We start from the raw sequence: 18,745 nt of genomic DNA, 5'->3' as shown, positions 1-18,745 counted from the left end.
AAGCTAATCAATTATAGAGAATAGGAAAAGTGGACCAAATTTACATGCATGATCATTATTGTAGCAAATGATTCATGTGTAAAAGTTTCCACATTTGTGCAAATTGAAAAATGAAGAAAGAAATTGAAGAGCCCTGCAGTGCCAAAATCACTACTTTATTGATAACATCTTCAATGTGTCTATATTACAATACAAAATCCCAAAATATTTAATTACGTGTCAATCAATACCAAATTAATTCACTTTAAGGACACTTTACAGAACAATCGACATGCATCTAGAACAAAGACACTTGCAAAATATATCCTAAACAAATATCTAGAGATGAAATTTCACCATGAAAATACTTTGACAACATCCCCTATGTGTCTAGATTACAACCCAAAAGGCTAAATCATCAAATCATATTTCGTTTAATTCTTGATTTAATCACAAATATATTGATTAGAAATAGAGCAAAATCCTATAGCATGAAAATACTAATTTAATTAATCTATCTATAAGCATGATAAAATTATGAAAATAAAATAAAATTGTACAATACCTTCAATATATCTAACTTACAGAAAAAATAACATGACTTAATCATACAATGTGAATTTTTAAATTAAGCCAAACTTCCCTTGATTGCAAAAAGGGGTTAGTGCAACAGGTGTAGGAAAAAGAGTTTTTTTTTCTTCTACTTAGTGAATCGATTTTCAACAAATCAGGGTCCTAAAATTAAACTTAAGAATTTATATTAATGGAAAAATATCAAAACAAATTAAAGAGATCATAAAATAATTTAATTTTAAAAAACAATTTTGGGTGTGCAAAATAGAGTGAAAAAATGAACATATTGAAAAATTGGTTTATATCTCTTGATTGAAAAATGATTTTAGACTCAAACAAACTTCTATCAATATATTTGCAAAGTCTACAACATCATGCAATCATAAGAAAAATTTTAGAGAGACGTTAAATAACCTGATTCAATTCTTTAATTATAGAGGTTCAATAATTCTAACAAAATGACAGCAAGGTGAACACTCCAAACATCACAATAAAAAATGAATAACCAAAAATAAAACCAAAGGCATAAAAAATCAAATAAAGGATCTCTTAGGCACCTATCGTATGTTATCAAAAGGCCTCAATCAAATGAAAATAATTCCAAAGAAAATAACCAGTCATCAACTTCTCATTAATATGTCATCAACAATCTGATTAACAACAATCAAAGTGGCCTTCATTATCTACCCCAAACCAATAGAATTCCTACACTTAAACATGATGGGAAAAAAAAAAAAAAGGATATACATAATTGAGATATGCAAGAAAAAAAATCATACATTTCCTCCAAAAGATTGCAAGCTTACTTCTTTCTTGTTTCCTTGCACTGAGTCTCGCCTTCTTGATCTTCAAAACTTCAACTTTTCTTCTCAAGATGCTTCATTTTTTCTTCAAGATCAGTTAGTGTCGGCTCTAACTCCTTTTTTCAAAATTAGTCTCTAATAGTAGTGTACCTCTCGATGGTAGCCCATATATTCCAAATAAAAGTTTTCCTATGCATGAATCTCTTCTCCTCATGCAATATGCAATCGTGTCTTCCTAAAAAAAATATATATCTCTTCCTTCCAAAAAATCCCCTCATGTGTGAACCCAGGGAGCTAGACTAAAGTGCATCTAAGGGAACTAAACCAAAGTGCATCTAAGTGAGCTAAACCTAGAATGCATCTAAGTAAGCTGAACCTAGAATGCAACTAAGTAAACTAACTAAGCTAGACTAAGCATGCGACTAAGTGAACTAAACCTAAAATGCAACTAAGTGAACTAAGTGAGCTAGACTAAGCATGTGACTAAGTGAACTAAACCTAAAATGCAACTAAGTAAACTAAGTGAGTTAGACTAAGCATGCAACTAAGGTCACAATTGGGATCCATAAAAAATAAAAATAAATAAATAAATAAATCCATCAACAACGAATCTTTGAAGGTGGCTTAAAAAATAGTACCAAATGAGCGACAAATAAACCACCATGGGACGACTATAAGGCAATGAGAAGTGAAGGAAAATATATTGAATAACATATGCTACTAGGATAAGATGGAGGGTCTACACTTGCATATTGTCTTATTTGTCTGAAAAGGTGACCTATTGATTTGTTTGGTTGTGGAGATAAATGTAAAGGACGTTTAACCCCCTCCAACTAGTGCGGTCATGCATTGAGCTCCCAACTTGAAGCTAAACATACTAAAAGCCTTTCTAGCTAGAGTCTTGGCAAGAATGTTAGCTATTTGAAGATAACTAGGAACATATTTAGCATAAAGGTGTCCCATAACAACTTTTTACAGGCAAAATGGTAATCTAATTCAATGTGCTTTGTTTGTGCATGAAACACCATATTTTTGGCCATGTGTAATGCATTTATGTTATCACAAAAGAGAAATGGAAATTGGGGAAGTACTAAGCTAATGTAACATAAGAGAAATATAAGCCAAGTTAATTTTGCAATAGTTGCAATCCTTGAGTGGTGCTTTGCCCCTATTCAAGGGCATGTTATTGACTCTTGTTTCTTAGAAGACCAGAAAATACAATTGCTGCCAAGATAAACACAAAATCAATGGTGCTACTCATTGTAATCGGATAACTAAGACAATTAGAATCAACAAAATCATATAATGATATTGACTTTAAGCCAATAAGCAAATGTTGTAATCTAGGGTACCTTTTAAACAACATAGGATTTGTTTCACATCCTTCAGATTTGCCTTGGTTGATGGAGGTCTTGGCACACTTTGTTAACTGCGTGAGTGATATTTGGTTTCGAGGGTTCCAACCAAGGTGTCATACTCAGATTGAAATTTGTAAATAATATATAATTAGTGAATCTTTAATAGATGTAAGTGTGGTTATGCCAGAACAATCTAGCATATGTGCTTTCTAAAAAAGGTCTCTAATAAACTTTTCTTAGGAAATGTACAAACCACTTCTTTGGTTTAGCTTTTAGAGCTATTATTTTTTTATTTAGCATTTAGAGTCATCATTTTTAGTTTGGCATTCAGAGCCATTGTTTTTAGTATTGGCATTCAAAGCCATTTATTTTCCTAGTGTTGGCGTTTAGATCCATTCTTCTTAGTTTTAGTGTTCAGAGCCTTTATTTTTTATTTGACGTTTAAAGGCAATTTTTTTTTTCTCTCTTTGGTGATCAAGGTCGTAGTTTCTTAGTGTTCAAAGATGGCAATTTTACAGTCCTTGTTCTCATTATTTTATCATATTCATTATTTCCATCATTTCATCGCATAAGCTTTCTTTAATGTCCCTTATCCAGAGTACATTTTTCCCCTTGTGTGGTCAATCCTTGAGTTTATCATGTCATGTGTCAGGACAAAATTTCAGGTTATTTTTTATTCTTTGGTATAGTTCACTTCATGTTGCGACGACGGAAGTTTTGATGCAATCATCATTAATCAAGAACACAAAGATAAAATAATCAACACAAATGGTACACGAGGTTTTAACGTGGTTCGGCCAACCATGCCAACATCCACAGATGAGAAAGAATTATTTCACTCTATAATAGAGAACATTATAGAGGACAGAACCAGAACATTACAAAGGACATAACTAAATACAATTATTGGGTTCTCGAAACATCTTATGTTTCCCCACTCTTCGTATCCCTACCCTACCATGAACCTTTTAACTCCATCGGGTACCTCCCGTTCTTCTTTACATCTTTATCCACCTTGTATAGTCTTTACATGCCCATCTTTATCTCATAACTTTTTCTCCTCATGACCTAGAATATTTATAGGGATATTTCCAACACCCTTCCTTATTCTATAAGAAAGTCTAATATTACAACAATATATCAACCTAGAAATATTCTATATAATATTCTTTACAAAAAAAAAAAAAAAAAAAGAATCTATACTAATTAGGAATTTGGAACACTTCATTTCACTCATCTCTCGTGTATCAGTGATCTATTCATTACACTCTTGATCTCTATCGAAGATGGGCATATTTGTAGACCCTCCATTTTGTCATCTTGGCACATTTTATCTAGTAGTTGTCTTCCTTCATATCATGATCCTTCATTGCGCACTTAGAATTTATTTTTTAGTTTTTATTGTGTCTCCATTGGTGGTCTACTGCTACTCACCTTATCATAGTTTTTGGACCTTTTTTGGATATATATCTTGAAGGATTATATGGATCCTTATTGTGGTTTTTTTTTAGTGGCTCTGGTTCTAGTTTAGGAGTCTATTTTCTAGTGAGTCCTTCTGTTGTTTAGTTTCTATTTTTTTAGTGCATTAGGTCTGATTTTGATTTTGATTGCATGTTTTTAGGTTAGATGAGCTTTGGTTTGTTATTTGATTTTTAGGGTGTGATTGATTTTTGATATTTTAAGTACATGAATGATTTTTGATATTTCGAGTGCATGTGATTGATTTTATTGCATGATTAATTTTTAGTGCATGAGTGATTTTAATTTTGAGTTCACATTTGAATCTTGAATATTTGATTTTAATTTTGAGTTCTTGTTTGATTATTAATTCTGATTATATGTGACTTTAATTTTGAGTTTATAATTGATTTTTTATTTGTGATTGCATGATTGATTTTTAATATTTTAGTACATGATTAATTTTTTATTGATTGAATTTTTCATATTTTAGTACATGATTAATTTTTTATTGATTGAATGTATGTGACTTTTTATCTTATCTTTTGAGTGTTTCCATTTTGTCCCCTTGGCATGCCCTGATTAAGTGTCCTTTCATTACTCCATAGTAGTTTTTAGTGGCCCATTGCTACTCATATAACTTGCTTCTTTGAGCCATTTTGGATATTAGGTACACTTTTATGACAGTTTGCTGAGACATATTGAGGCCCATTAGGCACCTAGCCTACTTAGGCTTACCCCAGCACCCGTAAGTCATTTGCATGGTTAACATGGCTTGCATGGCCTACGTAGCTTGCATGTCTTCTTTATAAATACATGTTGCGTACTTATATCTAGTTATTTATTTATTTATTTGTTCATTTTCATATCTACTTATATATATAAAATCATTGTATATTTTTATTATTATTATTGTCATTTTATTTTATTTTTTTAATTATCATCATTAGAATTGTTTTTGTTACCATTGTTTCTATTATCATTATTATTATTATTAAGATTATTATTATTTTATTGATATTTTTATATTATTATTATATTATATTATATTATATTTTATTATAAAGAAATGAGAGCTTTTTGGTCAAGAACAGGTAGGTACACAATTGATTGCAAGTGTTATCTTGTTCATAAATGAAGTGGAGCTCTCAATTTTTAGGTTTCTAAGCTTGGGAGCCAAAAACAGCAAAAGGTAACCTCGACCGGTTGAGCTAGGGATCGGATCACTAGCCATTGGAGCATTTAATGCTTTGACAGGTTACCGTTGCCTCGACCGGGAAGAGAAGGCTAGTGTGAGAGAGAGAAGATTTTGGGCATCCTCGACCGGACCTCGACCGGACAAGGGAAACCGGTCGACCAGTTCCCCAACTGGTTGAGCCGGTTGGCCATAGCCTCGACCGGTTGAGCCATTTGGCCCCAAAAACCTATCTTTTTCAATTCCTTTCTTTTCTAACACTTAGGCAAGGTCTTTAGGTGAATTGTTATGCCAATTTTAAAATATTTTGCCTAAGGTATATTTGATAAAACTCGGGTTTTAATGAAATTGAAAGTTTAAAGGATAAACCGAGTTTTCAAAGATGCATGAAATGGTATGAAAAACTTAAGTGCACCCATGCATTCATCTTACATTTGTTTTCTATGATCACAAGTCTTCCAAAAGTCTCGATCTTGTATTCATTTGGTCATTTGATGAATTTTCGAGTTTATGCCTAAGATTCTTAACCATTAAACCAATTAGTCACTTAACCATCTTACATCTGTTGCATAGTCTTTACAAGCCCATCTTCATCTCATAACTTTTTCTCCTCATGACCTAGAATATTTATAAGGATATTTCCAACAACCTTCCTTATTATATAAGAAAGTCTAATATTACAATAATATATCAACCTATAAATATTCTTTACAAAAAAAAAAAAAAAAAAAAAGAATCTATACTAATTAGGAATTTAGGACACTTCGTTTCACTCATCTCTCGTGTATTAGTGATCTATTCATTACACTCTTGATCTCTATCGAAGATGGGCATATCTGTAGACCCTCAATTTTGTCATCTTGGCACATTTTATCTAGTAGTTGTCTTTCTTCATATCATGATCCTTCATTGCACACTCAGAATCTATTATTTAGTTTTTATTGTGTCTCCATTGGTGGTCTACTACTATTCACCTTATCATTGTTTTTGGACCGTTTTTGGATATATATCTTGGAGGATTATATGGATCCTTGGTGTGGTTTTTTTTAGTGGCTCTGGTTCTAGTTTAGGAGTCTATTTTCTAGTAAGTCCTTCTGTTGTTAGTTTCTATTTTTTTTAGTGCATTAGGTCTGATTTTGATTGCATGTTTTTAGGTTAGATGAGCTTTGGTTTGTTATTTGATTTTTAGTGTGTGATTGATTTTTGATATTTTAAGTACATGAATGATTTTTGATATTTTGAGTGCATGTGATTGATTTTATTGCATGATTAATTTTTAGTGCATGAGTGATTTTAATTTTGAGTTCACATTTGAATCTTGAATATTTGATTTTAATTTTGAGTTCCTATTTGATTATTAATTGTGATTATATGTGACTTTAATTTTGAGTTTATAATTGATTTTTTTATTTTTGATTGCATGATTGAATTTTAATATTTTAGTACATGATTAATTTTTCATTGATTGAATGTATGTGACTTCTTATCTTGTCTTTTGAGTGTGTAGACCCTCCATTTTGTCTCCTTGGAATGCCCTAATTAAGTGCCCTTTCATTACTCCACGGTAGTTTTTAGTGGCCCATTGCTACTCATATAACTTGCTTCTTTGAGCCATTCTGGATATTAGGTACACTTTTATGACAGTTTGCTGAGACATATTTAGGCCCATTAGGCACCTAGCCCGCTTAGGCTTACCCCAACACCCGTAACTCATTTGCATGGTTAACATGGCTTGCATGGCCTACGTGGCTTGCATGACTTACATAGCTTGCATGTTTTCTTTATAAATACATGTTGTGTACTCATATCTAGTTATTTATTTATTTATTTGTTCATTTTCATATATACATATATATATATATATAGATATAGCCATTGTATATTTTTATTATTATTATTGTCATTTTATTTTATTTTTTTAATTATCATCATTAGAATTGTTTTTGTTACCATTGTTTCTATTATCATTATTACTATTAAGATTATTATTATTTTATTGATATTATTATTATTATTATTATTATTATTATACTATATATTTTTTTATTTCTATTTCCAAAATTCCTTTTTATTTATTTTTATTTTATTTACTCATTTATTTAGGCTAAAAAAAAAAAAGAATTTTTGGTGGGAAAGTGAAAAATAGACCATGGGGGAAGGAGACATAGGTTGAATTTTTGGGACAATTAAAGAATTTTGGTGGGAAAGTGGAAAAGGGCTCAAAATGGAGAGAAAAACAAGAGGTAGAGGAGCAGAAGAGAGGAAGCTTGACTGGCTTTGCCAATTTTTGGAGGTAGGTCTCACTTGAAGTCAAGCTAACACTGCTTTGGAGGAGGATCTCCAGGTTCTTTTGAGAAGGCACGTGAGTTGGAGAATAGAAGACACGTAATTTGGGGAATTGGAAATTTAGAAAAATGGTGGCATGTTGAGAGATCAGCAACATCACCAGTATTAAAGAGCGGTCATTTCCTGATGAGTGGAAGGCGAACACACCTTACTCGGGGTGGAGCCTTTCAAGTAAGATCACTATGAGTTTCATTTCTTCTTTGTTTTCAATACTGTTTTATTTCATTTTCTTTAGATTTATGAACACACCAGATCTTGTTGATTTGGTGTGGACATCAGGAGTTATTTGGTTGCTTTGACTTAATCTAATTGTCTGCATACATGCTCTGTTCTGGTCACATTTTGGATTCTTTGATTTCCCCTTGTAAATAGTTGGATTTATCTTTAGGTTTGGCATTTGATAATCATATTGCTACTCTCAGTTTTTATTACTTGTTCTTGATTTGTTGTTTAGGCATGAAATGTGGCTTTTGTTAGTCCATTTTGTTTTACCCATTTGTGCCCTGTTTTTGTTGCTTTCCTCTACTTTTGGTTCACGCCCTTATGGGCACACAGTAGCTCTAAATGGTACAACCTCTGAGGATGAAGATGCGACATTGTTTGACAAGGGAGCTATATATCATTTTCGTGGCTCGCAACACTGTAATATCTATAATGAAGCCTAGAGTTAACTGGACAGATATGTACAAAGCTACAGAAGATGAGGGAGCCACTAACTTTTCCATTTCGAGACCTACTGGTGATGATTTGCTCCCAAAATGAAAGCTAATACAGTGGCACAAGAAGTGGCCTTCAAGACTGGACAGGTTATACTTACTGCATATTTACAATTGCGGGGTGGAGAAGTATTTTTTTGGCCTATGTTTCTAAAATCTGAAGATGTGAATGGATCTAAGCCCGTCATACCTGTAATAGCTGAGCTTCTTACTCTTAATTCATGTGGTTGGATTTCGACAACCCCACAAAGACTATATATCTCCACATAAAATCTACTGGAAAATGGAATGAGAAGATGGAGATTGTCAGAACTGAAACAGTAGCACGACATATGGTCGGGCAGCAATGCATCAATTGAAGCAACAGAATGCACCATAATCATTGATATCTGATTTTCAGGCTATACTTTTGCTGAGTTAAAGCTTAAACAGTCCTTGTTACTCGGAGAGAATAGGGAGATGCATGCATTGAATGTCCAAATCTTCCTTAAGACGCACCGGACTGATTATGCATTGGAGCTTTAACTGACGCACCTAGAGATCTCCATCAAGGCTGCATCTGTGGATTTTACACAGCAGGCTGCCACTCAAAAAGCCCCTCCACGCACAGATTTTTGCACCACCAGATTTTGTGAGAGGTATCCACCACGCACTACTAGGATGAGAATAAGGTCGCCACTTTGAACCTCCACTACACATCAGTTTATTTTTTGTAAAAAAAAAAAAAAAAAAGAAGAAGGCTGCCACTTTAAGAATATGGCACCACCGGATTTTGTGAAAGGCATCCACACGTTTTGATGAAATTTGGACGGCAACCATACCATGCAAAGAAGATGACAACAAGCTGCCACTTTGAGGACGTCTCGGGATTTTCTTTTAGAACATGTAGCGTATAAAGCATCAGATTGGAAGGATTAAGAGTGTTCTAACAGCAGCCCCTCTTACACGGTTGAAGGTAAGTTCTCTTTTTAAATTCTTGTTTTAGTTTAGTTTAATTTGTTCTATTAGTTTAGGTCCATTTATGATTTTTCATCATTAATTTATTCGATCCTTGGTATTACAGTTCATGCTTTGATTTGGTTTGATCCCATTATTTTAGTTTGAGTATTTCTTATATTTTTGGTATATTGGCTTCTAGGTGATGCAGTTTTTATTTTGAAATTTGTCTTGATTTATCTTAATTTGTTTTAGCTAGTTAGAATTTTTCATTATAGTACACTGTACTCTACATCTGTAAATTGGAATCTGACAACTTAGAAACCCTTTAAAATTTTTCTAACTATTTTATGATATTCTAGACTCCTTGAACTTGATTTTAGAATCTTTCTTGGGTCAAATATGGTTTTCCAATTAGGAGATATAAATCAATTTTTCAGAAGGTTTAGTTTTCACTCTGTTTTTGACACTCAGTTTTGTTTTACAAAATTAAATTACTAAACAATCTCTTTAATTTCTTTGAACATTTTTCTGTTAATCTATACCTTTTGAATTTAATTTTTGATGCATAAACTATTAATAAATGATTTCTAAAATAAGAGATATAATTTTTTCTTCTTGCACCCACTGCATAAGGGCTCTTCTAAATTAGAGAGATGTTTATTTACTTTAAAATATGAATGTGTTATTGTCCTATGATTATTTTTCATATAAAATAGAAAATTAAGATAGTTGTGTGAATTTTTTATTTTTTATTTTTTATTTATGAGTTTAGGACATCTATAAGTTAATTGGAAAAATCAATTGTTGAATGCCTTAAAAAGATGCCCTGTTCTGGACCTATTATCATCATTATGAAATCTGGTACTAAATGAGGGATGGTCAATTAATTTGGTCACTTAGATGATAAACTAGACATATAAGAAATGTTCTCTAAAAATTTTCAAGATAAAACCTAGATTCTAGATATTTATTTTAGATTTATTTTGTACAGTCTTGTACTTTGATCATTTGATGACTTTTTTCTGTGAAGTAACCCATTTGTGAATGAATTTGTTATTAATTGGTATATAATTGATTAATTTGGCCTTTCATTTGTCATTGAAAAATATCTCCAAAGTAAGGTTGTGTTCCTACATTTGGGAATTTAATGGAAATTTAAAATGCAGCACATATGAATCTTTTTATATATAAATTTCATGCATTTCCTGTTGAGTTGTAAATTGCACTGATACTTTATGAATAATAACTATAGGGGTTGTTCATCCTTTTCTCTAAGCTTATTGTTGAGTAGCCAAGGGTCTAAGAGAATTTTTTTAGCTGTTGTGAAAAGAAATAGGTTCTCTTGCAAAAATGAGCCAATCTTTTGAAAGTAATTCACCTAATGAAGAATGGGAGTCTATTGTATACAATTTACAACTAAATTCTGGTTTGTGTTGTGGTTCAACTGTTATATTTCCTTAAAATTCTAAATCAAGTCAACCAGCAATATGCATTTCGATTTTCAATCATTTTTTCCCTCAAAATTTATTTGATTTGCAGTTTCATGATGATCACTGATTACTACTAAAAAAGTACTCTTTTATAGCTGGAAACTAATTGTTTTAAACACTGTTGAGTAGTAGTTAATACCTTTTAACTCAATTGGCACATTAAGGAACCTAGCAAGGGTTACTAATCAGTTTTTGGCAAGTTTTGGTGTTTTTGGTAGCTATTTGATTATTGAAACAAGCTAAGAATGAGGGAGAATTTTTTGAAATCCATGGCAATACAAGTTAAAGCTCAAATACATGAAGAATCTGAGCTTTGGAGCACTTCATAGCCCTTTGCCAAGCTTGGCAATAGGTCGCCAAGCCAATTAGAGATGCAAGGAAGAAAACCAGAGGAAGAAATCCAACAACTAGCACTTTTCGCATGGCTATGCGAAAATTTCGCATAGCATGAGAAATCAAGAGGAGGAGGAGCTGCAAGACTGAGAGCAGGACTGAGTGAAAGACAATTTTGCACACTATGCGAAATCTTCCTGTGCACCGACTCCATTAGATTTTTATCTCAAGATATTTTGTGTAATTTCCTATTTTCTCCTTGTAATCAACCTAGATATTTTCTTTTATATTTTTTTTGGTAACATTTTTTGGGAGAGAGGGAGAGAGACGCGGGGGGATGAAAAAATAATTGAACACTTGTAAATTCCTGTAGAAAGAGATATACAGAGCTTTTACTCTACCTTTCCTTCTCATTTTGTTTTCACTTTTCTTTCTAGCCAAACAACCTCTAAGGATGATTTCTCAGGGGATGAGTGGCTAGGTTTTACGTTTCTTGGAGTGAGGGAAGCTAGGTGAAAGACCCGAATGAAAATATGGGAGTTGTCCTTGCTTTAAATGAAAATAGTTGTTAACCATTAATGGTTTTTATTTCAAGGTTTAGCTTTAAATCCCTTAAAATCACCTTGGATGCCCAATACTTGGTAAGCTTTTTGGATTCTATGGATGCTTATTGCTAGATCCATGGATGTCTATTAGTTATCATTTACGAGCCATTGGAAGGTGGTTCAAGGTGAGGGTCTTTAGTGTTTGAAGTCATTAATGGGAAGCAATTACCACTTTTCATGAACCCTTTGGATCAAATCTTAATTGCTAAATAAAAAACCGGTTCGAGAGATAGCCATCCTTTATGTTATTGTCCCTAACGCGAGGAGAAGATCCGGAATCTCCCCCTTTGCCTAAGGAACCCGATCTTAGTGACCTAAAGCTCCAAGAGACCTTTTCTTTGTAGTTAACTTCACTTATTATTTTTGCTTAACTTAAAATCAATCTTTGCAACCACAATTCCATTTTCTTTAAAAGCTAATTTTCATAAGGAAAAGCACCATTTTATTTCCTTCACTAAAGTCAACTGTACGACAAAAACCCATCCCTGTGGACGATCCTAGAGCCACTATACTATGTTAGCTATGCTATCCTAGTGTAAGGTGATTTAGGTTTTATAAATTTTGTTGATAACACCTGTCTGGGCCAAAATCAAATGGCACGACTGCATGAGGGACGAATCAATGACATCATTTTAATAAGCATTTAAGAAGGAAATTTATGAAGAAGATCAATTGCATCTTTCTTATGCTTTAGGCTCCCATTTGATTTTGATATTTGTCTTTACAATTATTGGCAGGAAGATCTATACTATCCACATCCACTGGTTCGGGATATTCTATGGGCATCTCTTCATAAGGTGCTTGAGCCTATTCTGGGGCATTGGCTCGGAAACAAGTTGAGAGAGAAGGCTTTATGCACTGTAATGCAGCATGTACACTATGAAGATGAGAATACACGGTATATAGGCATAGGACCTGTGAACAAGGTACATGTGAAGTATAGAAAGGTCCTTTGAACTGCAATAAATGTAGTGATTACTAAGTTCAATAAATGTACCGATTACTATTAATTAAGAACTAAACCAGTTAGCTTCTTTAGTTCTACCACTGTACTCAGGTGCTCTTGATCTAATTGTCTGTTCTTTTCTATTCCATGAAGGTCTTGATTTCCTGTTATCTGATTTGTACAGGTGTTAAATATGATTTGCTGCTGGATTGAAGATCCAAACTCAGAGGCCTTTAAGTTGCATATTCCAAGAATTTTTTATTATTTGTGGATTGCTGAAGACGGCAGGAGAATGCAAGTCCATAAGTAGTATTGGTCTCTTTCTAGTTTATCTTAGTGTCATTTCCATTTTATATGTTATGGAGAATTGTGATATTACTTTTTCTGGTGGATGTAGCCATTTATAGCGTCTATATCCATTCATAGTGGCGTGTTGTAAAGGCAGATTATTGAACTTTATCATCCATCTGTTATACATAATAAGTTTACAGCGGGGTTATAATGGAAGTCAATTATGGGATACTTCTTTTGTTGTTCAAGCAATTATTTCAACAAACCTAGGTGAAGAGTATGGTGTTGATCATGGATGGCCGATCTCTGGTTGTACAGCAGAAGGATTGAAGGTAACAACTGAACTAACTCAAAATACTTGTTATACGGACATTTTTATTGTTTGTTTCTCTTGTGCAGGGTGATCTATTATTATCTAAACAACTGAGCAATTGTTTGATGCTGTAAATGTTATGGTGTGGACATACTGAGTGGGTGTTAGAACTAACTTGAACAATGAGTAAGCAACAATCCATTGATTGAATTGCATCCTTTAATTGTGGAAAAAACTTTATAAACCTTCTCTGCCCACAAAAGGTCATTTAATTCCCTTTTTGGTTTTTTGACTTTCAGTGAGACTTTGGCTGCATGTGTCAGGGAAGAATTGGTGAAACGTGCCTTAATCATAACTACGTACACTAATAATTATCATGGACCAGGGACTGACTGGACTACGGAATATATTAGAAACCAATTTAATATATTCGACATAAATATATATAGATAAGAATAAATTAAAGTTTAATATTTTCATTCATTAATAGAAGTGATGGGGGTTGGTGACTGACTTGGTGTTAATGCTTCTATATGAATGAGTGATTCCCACCCGGAACTCGCCATTCCAAGTTTCTGAAGTTTCCCCCTTCTCTGCCCACCCAGCACCTGTCTCTCTGTCCTTGGTCTGTATCATTTTAACGTAATTTTATCGCAAAGAAAAGCTTGTCTTACCTTTATGGTGATTGCATGATCAGTAGGTGTTTTTGGAAGGGAGACACACATTTGTAAACTTGGATATAGAGATATATCTCGTCAGTTTGGTGAGTTAGAAAATGTGGAGGCTCAAGGTTGCAGATGGAGGCAATGATCCCTACATCGACAGCACCAACAACTTCGTGGGAAGACAGATATGGGAGTTTGATCCTGACTATGGAACCCCAGACGAGCGAGCTGAGGTCGAAGCAGCTAGAGAAAATTTCTGGAAAAATCGGTTTCAGGTTAAGCTCAGCAGTGATCTTCTCTGGCGAATGCAGGTGATCCCATCTATGTCAAAATCTGCATGCTTATGTGACTGGAACCAAAGAAATGGTTTAGCTTCAAAGATTGTCTCCTTATTCTACTTTAATTAGTTAATTTAATATACTGAAGAATAATATAATGAGAAAGTGACAAGTGGGCTTAGATTAATTAATTAGTCTTGTTCTAGCTTACGTCTTCAACTTCTTATATGTACTAGATGAGTGCATATATATAAACAACATGTGAAATGATATGATTTTTGACTTATATGATAAAATTTGGCTGTTTGATGAAATTTATAAAATACTTTTAAAACGTTTAAATTAATTATAATATTTCTACTTTGAATAGAAATATTATCATATACATTCTTAAAATGAATTCTTTGATCAAAAGCCTAGTTATAGTAGGAATAAGGAGGTCCCCCAGCTTTGAAAAAAAGATCCAAGCAATCACATCTACTCCATGTTCACCCTAATTCTAACTGATGGCAAGAACACAAAAGGTCATTTAATTCCCTTTTTGGTTTTTTGACTTTCAGTGAGACTTTGGCTGCATGTGTCAGGGAAGAATTGGTGAATATATTAGAAACCAATTTAATATATTCGAGATAAATGCTATATACCTAATTTCTTTATGTATGTCTTAAAATATATTAATTTTAGGATTGATTGTATGACATATATCATGGACTAGGGACTGACTGGACCACGGAATATATTAGAAACCAATTTAATATATTCGACATAAATATATATAGATAAGAATAAATTAAAAATTAATATTTTCATTCATTAATAGAAGTGATGGGGGTTGGTGATTGACTTGCTGTTGTGCTTCTATATGAATGAGTGATTCCCACCCGGAACTCGCCATTCCAAGTTTCTGAAGTTTCCCTCTTCTCTGCCCACCCAGGACCTGTCTCTCTGTCCTTGGTCTGTATCATTTTAACGTAATTTTATTGCAAAGAAAAGCTTGTCTTACCTTTATGGTGATTGCATGATCAGCAGGTGTTTTTGGAAGGGAGACAAACATTTGTAAACTTGGATATAGAGATATATCTCGTCAGTTTGGTGAGTTAGAAAATGTGGAGGCTCAAGGTTGCAGATGGAGGCAACGATCCCTACATCGACAGCACCAACAACTTCGTGGGAAGACAGATATGGGAGTTTGATCCTGACTATGGAACCCCAGAAGAGCGAGCTGAGGTCGAAGCAGCTCAAGAAAATTTCTGGAAAAATCGGTTTCAGGTTAAGCTCAGCAGTGATCTTCTCTGGCGAATGCAGGTGATCCCATCTATGTCAAAATCTGCAAGAACACATAGGAACATGAATATATAGTATATGTAGGGTATGCATGCTTATGTGACTGGAACCAAAGAAATGGTTTAGCTTCAAAGATTGTCTCCTTATTCTACTTTAATTAGTTAATTTAATATACTGAAGAATAATATAATGAGAAAGTGCCAAGTGGGCATAGGGTGAACACCTTGAGCTTAGATTAATTAATTACTCGTTCTAGTTTACGTCTTCAACTTCTTATATGTACTAGATGAGTGCATATATATAAACAACATGTGAAATGTTGAGAAAGGAAATTGAAAAGATAGATATTAAAGTCTTTTAATAGATGGAAAGAGACAAGGAAAGCATGAATTTGTGAGTTATGCTTTGTACAGAGGGTTTGGGTTAACTTCATGCTGTACCCTAAACCCAAATCCAGCCCAACCCAACTGAATTGGACAGATCTAAAGCCCATGGGCAGAGAGGACTTCTGTGACAACCCTTACATATAGAAAATTTAGTACTTGAATTAGAGCTGTTTTGATCTTAGTCCATCCTATATTTATTGTGCGTGTATGTCTTTAATTGGTAGAGAGACTACAATCTTTTCATATTTAATGCCAGAAGCATTCTCTTCAATGATTCTTAGAACTTCAGGAAGAAACAAGAACCGAACCTATTGTTGTTTTTTTACTGTTTTTATTGTTATTACCTACTATTATGTCATGATCATGGTCATCAGTATGTTAGGTTTTTAGTTGCTTACAGAACCTTCATTTGTTTTGGGGTTTGGACTGCTTTTGCATTGATGCTAATTAATGAAGATGTCTTTTGCAAAGCTTTCAAATGGGTTTTTGAGTATATATGATGCCAAAACAGAGATGTTTTAGAAATCGGGTTTATTTATGATGCTGATCTCCAAATTAACTTGACATGCCAAAATATTCCTGCGCGAGAAATTCTAGATTGAATACTCTGTAAAAAATAGCTCACAAACTTCAGAGATATAGACTTCTTTTATTTTTCAAAGCAGGGAAACTTTATACTGCATGTCATTGCTGAGACTGTGAGAAAATATAGGAAGAGAAATGAAAAATAAGTTGTATGGTTGCTTTTAGAAGTTACCATGTTCAAGTCAAAAACATGTTGGATATTGACACTTCTCTGACAGACCTTGGACATGCTTTGAACATACTGTACATGTGTTTCAATATTTTTAAATATTTTGTTTTGAAAATAATTTGGACACACAGATGACACATGTTGGACGGTGCAGACATGAGGAGTTTCCTGATACGCTTATCCTTTACTTTAAATTATATTATTTTGTTATTCATTTATGTATTGTAAAAAACATGGGCCATTTTTGGAGATAGAAGTAAGTTATGCTAATGTTATTATATTTCTAAATCTTTCTGAAATATAGTTTGCAAGGGAGAACCCATGTGTCACAAACTTGCCACAAATCAAAGTTCAAGATTTGGAAGAAGTGACGGAGGAGGTGGTAACGACTACCTTACGAAGGGGCTTAAATTTCTATTAAACTATTCAGGCACATGATGGTCATTGGCCAGGGGATTGTGGGGGTCCTATGTTTCTACTACCTGGATTGGTAAGAGCTGACTTTTTGAATGGCACATGTTCCTCCATTTGTCAATTAACCAATGCTATTTGTTAGGGTTGAATCTGGTGAGAACCCTTTTTATTTTTTCATCTGATAATCTCATTTCATCTCTATTGAACTTTATGCAAGTCTTTTCAGAGCCCAATGGAGAAGACCAAAGATAATTTTTTTTTCTATACATAATTTATTCATGTGTCTTGATTTCCATTTTATCTAATCCTTATTTCCTCATTGTTCTCTCTTTAAGTAAGTGACAATTGGGTGACGAAATTGCAACAGGTCATTACTTTATATGTTACAGGAGCTCTGCATGTTGTCTTATCAATAGAGCAACAACGTGAGATGTGCAGATACCTTTGCAATCATCAGGCAAGATTATTTTCCTATATTTTGGCACTTAAGTACTACGGTCTTTTGTTGCTGTTAAACTACCACTTGCACAAGAACTTTAGCTTTTGGGTCAAACGGTAGTCTAACATAATATTAGAGTGCTGGTTCCATGATCTATTACCATGTTAGCTTTTTTAGAAGTGTAGTTTAACTGTCATTTTTCTCTTTCATTTTATAGGATTCAGGAATCTGATGACAGAGATATTAACTTAAATAATTGTGTCGTCATAATTTTCTTTTGATATCATTTTTTGACGAGTACTTTCTCAACATCATTCTTCCTACATACTCATGTAAAGTGCTATTATTTTGATGGGAAGTTAAAAAATTCAACCAAATGAAGCCTTTTACCATTTACTTGGCTAGCTTTGACATTGCTAGTGAAGAAACAAAAGCAATTAAAGGTATAACACATTTTGTTGTAGAACGAAGATGGAGGTTGGGGGCTACACATTGAGGGCCCGAGCACCATGTTTGGTACTGTGCTAAACTATGTTACTCTAAGATTGCTTGGTGAAGCAGATTTTGGTGCAGAAGGAGCTATCTTCTTCGTGGTAGCTCATCATAGAATTTATTGTAGAGCACCGTAGTGCACCTTTTCTTTGGACTTAAGGAGAGTTTTTTCCCATAGACCTTACTTGCGGTTAATAACACCAAGAACCTCCATTAAGATGTGTTTGGCTGCATTGCAGCCAATTTTAGGAATAACCTAATCGAATTCACATTCATTTTATTATCTCTGTTCGTCATCTATCATTTTCCTTTGTTTCTCCATATCTGGTATGTTTGTTCTTTGTTGGTGAAAAGAAAAGAATCAATCTATGGTAATTTCAGTGGGAGAGGGCCTAAAATATTTAAATTATTTGATTTAGCTCTTGGGCTATGCTTTAGGAATACCTCCCTGCAAGGTCCGATACCTTCCCTATGGTTTGCTTAGGTCACCATGGTGTCATTTTTTGAAAAGTCGTATTGAAAAGGATTGTCCTTTGCTTGGTAACCAAATACTTAAAAATGATTATCAGTGAGGGAACCATAATTGTCAAAATAATGAATGGTTGCGTGCTTTCAATAGAGGATTATCTTTAGGAGGAAGTTTCTGGAAAACTGGTGTTTGTTTCTTTCTGAGAGATGGAGATGTGGT

The 18,745-nt window shown here is 33.6% G+C and overlaps 1 protein-coding gene across 1 annotated transcript; it reads left to right on the top strand.

Annotated features, from left to right (window-relative positions):
- The first annotated feature begins 14,120 nt into the window (after window positions 1–14,120).
- LOC117921945 (lupeol synthase-like) lies at window positions 14,121–18,194 on the top strand. The gene is made up of 4 exons (XM_034839889.1): window positions 14,121–14,321; window positions 15,390–15,593; window positions 17,017–17,094; window positions 18,030–18,194. Exons 1-4 carry the CDS (start codon window positions 14,121–14,123, stop codon window positions 18,192–18,194), a joined length of 648 nt encoding a protein of 215 aa, XP_034695780.1.
- The last annotated feature ends 551 nt before the right edge of the window (window positions 18,195–18,745 follow it).

Source organism: Vitis riparia, chromosome 9 (genome assembly GCF_004353265.1).
Source record: "Vitis riparia cultivar Riparia Gloire de Montpellier isolate 1030 chromosome 9, EGFV_Vit.rip_1.0, whole genome shotgun sequence".
In the NCBI taxonomy this organism is placed as follows: domain Eukaryota; kingdom Viridiplantae; phylum Streptophyta; class Magnoliopsida; order Vitales; family Vitaceae; genus Vitis; species Vitis riparia.
This window is presented reverse-complemented; position numbering and strand designations above follow the sequence as displayed.

Bases quoted from the DNA above. Each gene is read 5' to 3' on its own strand.
- LOC117921945 (XM_034839889.1), top strand. From the start codon at position 14,121: ATGTGGAGGCTCAAGGTTGCAGATGGAGGCAATGATCCCTACATCGAC. The intron at 14,322-15,389 runs GTGATCCCATCT...TTGGTGAGTTAG, and splicing joins ATCTTCTCTGGCGAATGCAG to AAAATGTGGAGGCTCAAGGT. The intron at 17,095-18,029 runs GTAACGACTACC...ATTTTGTTGTAG, and splicing joins AAGAAGTGACGGAGGAGGTG to AACGAAGATGGAGGTTGGGG.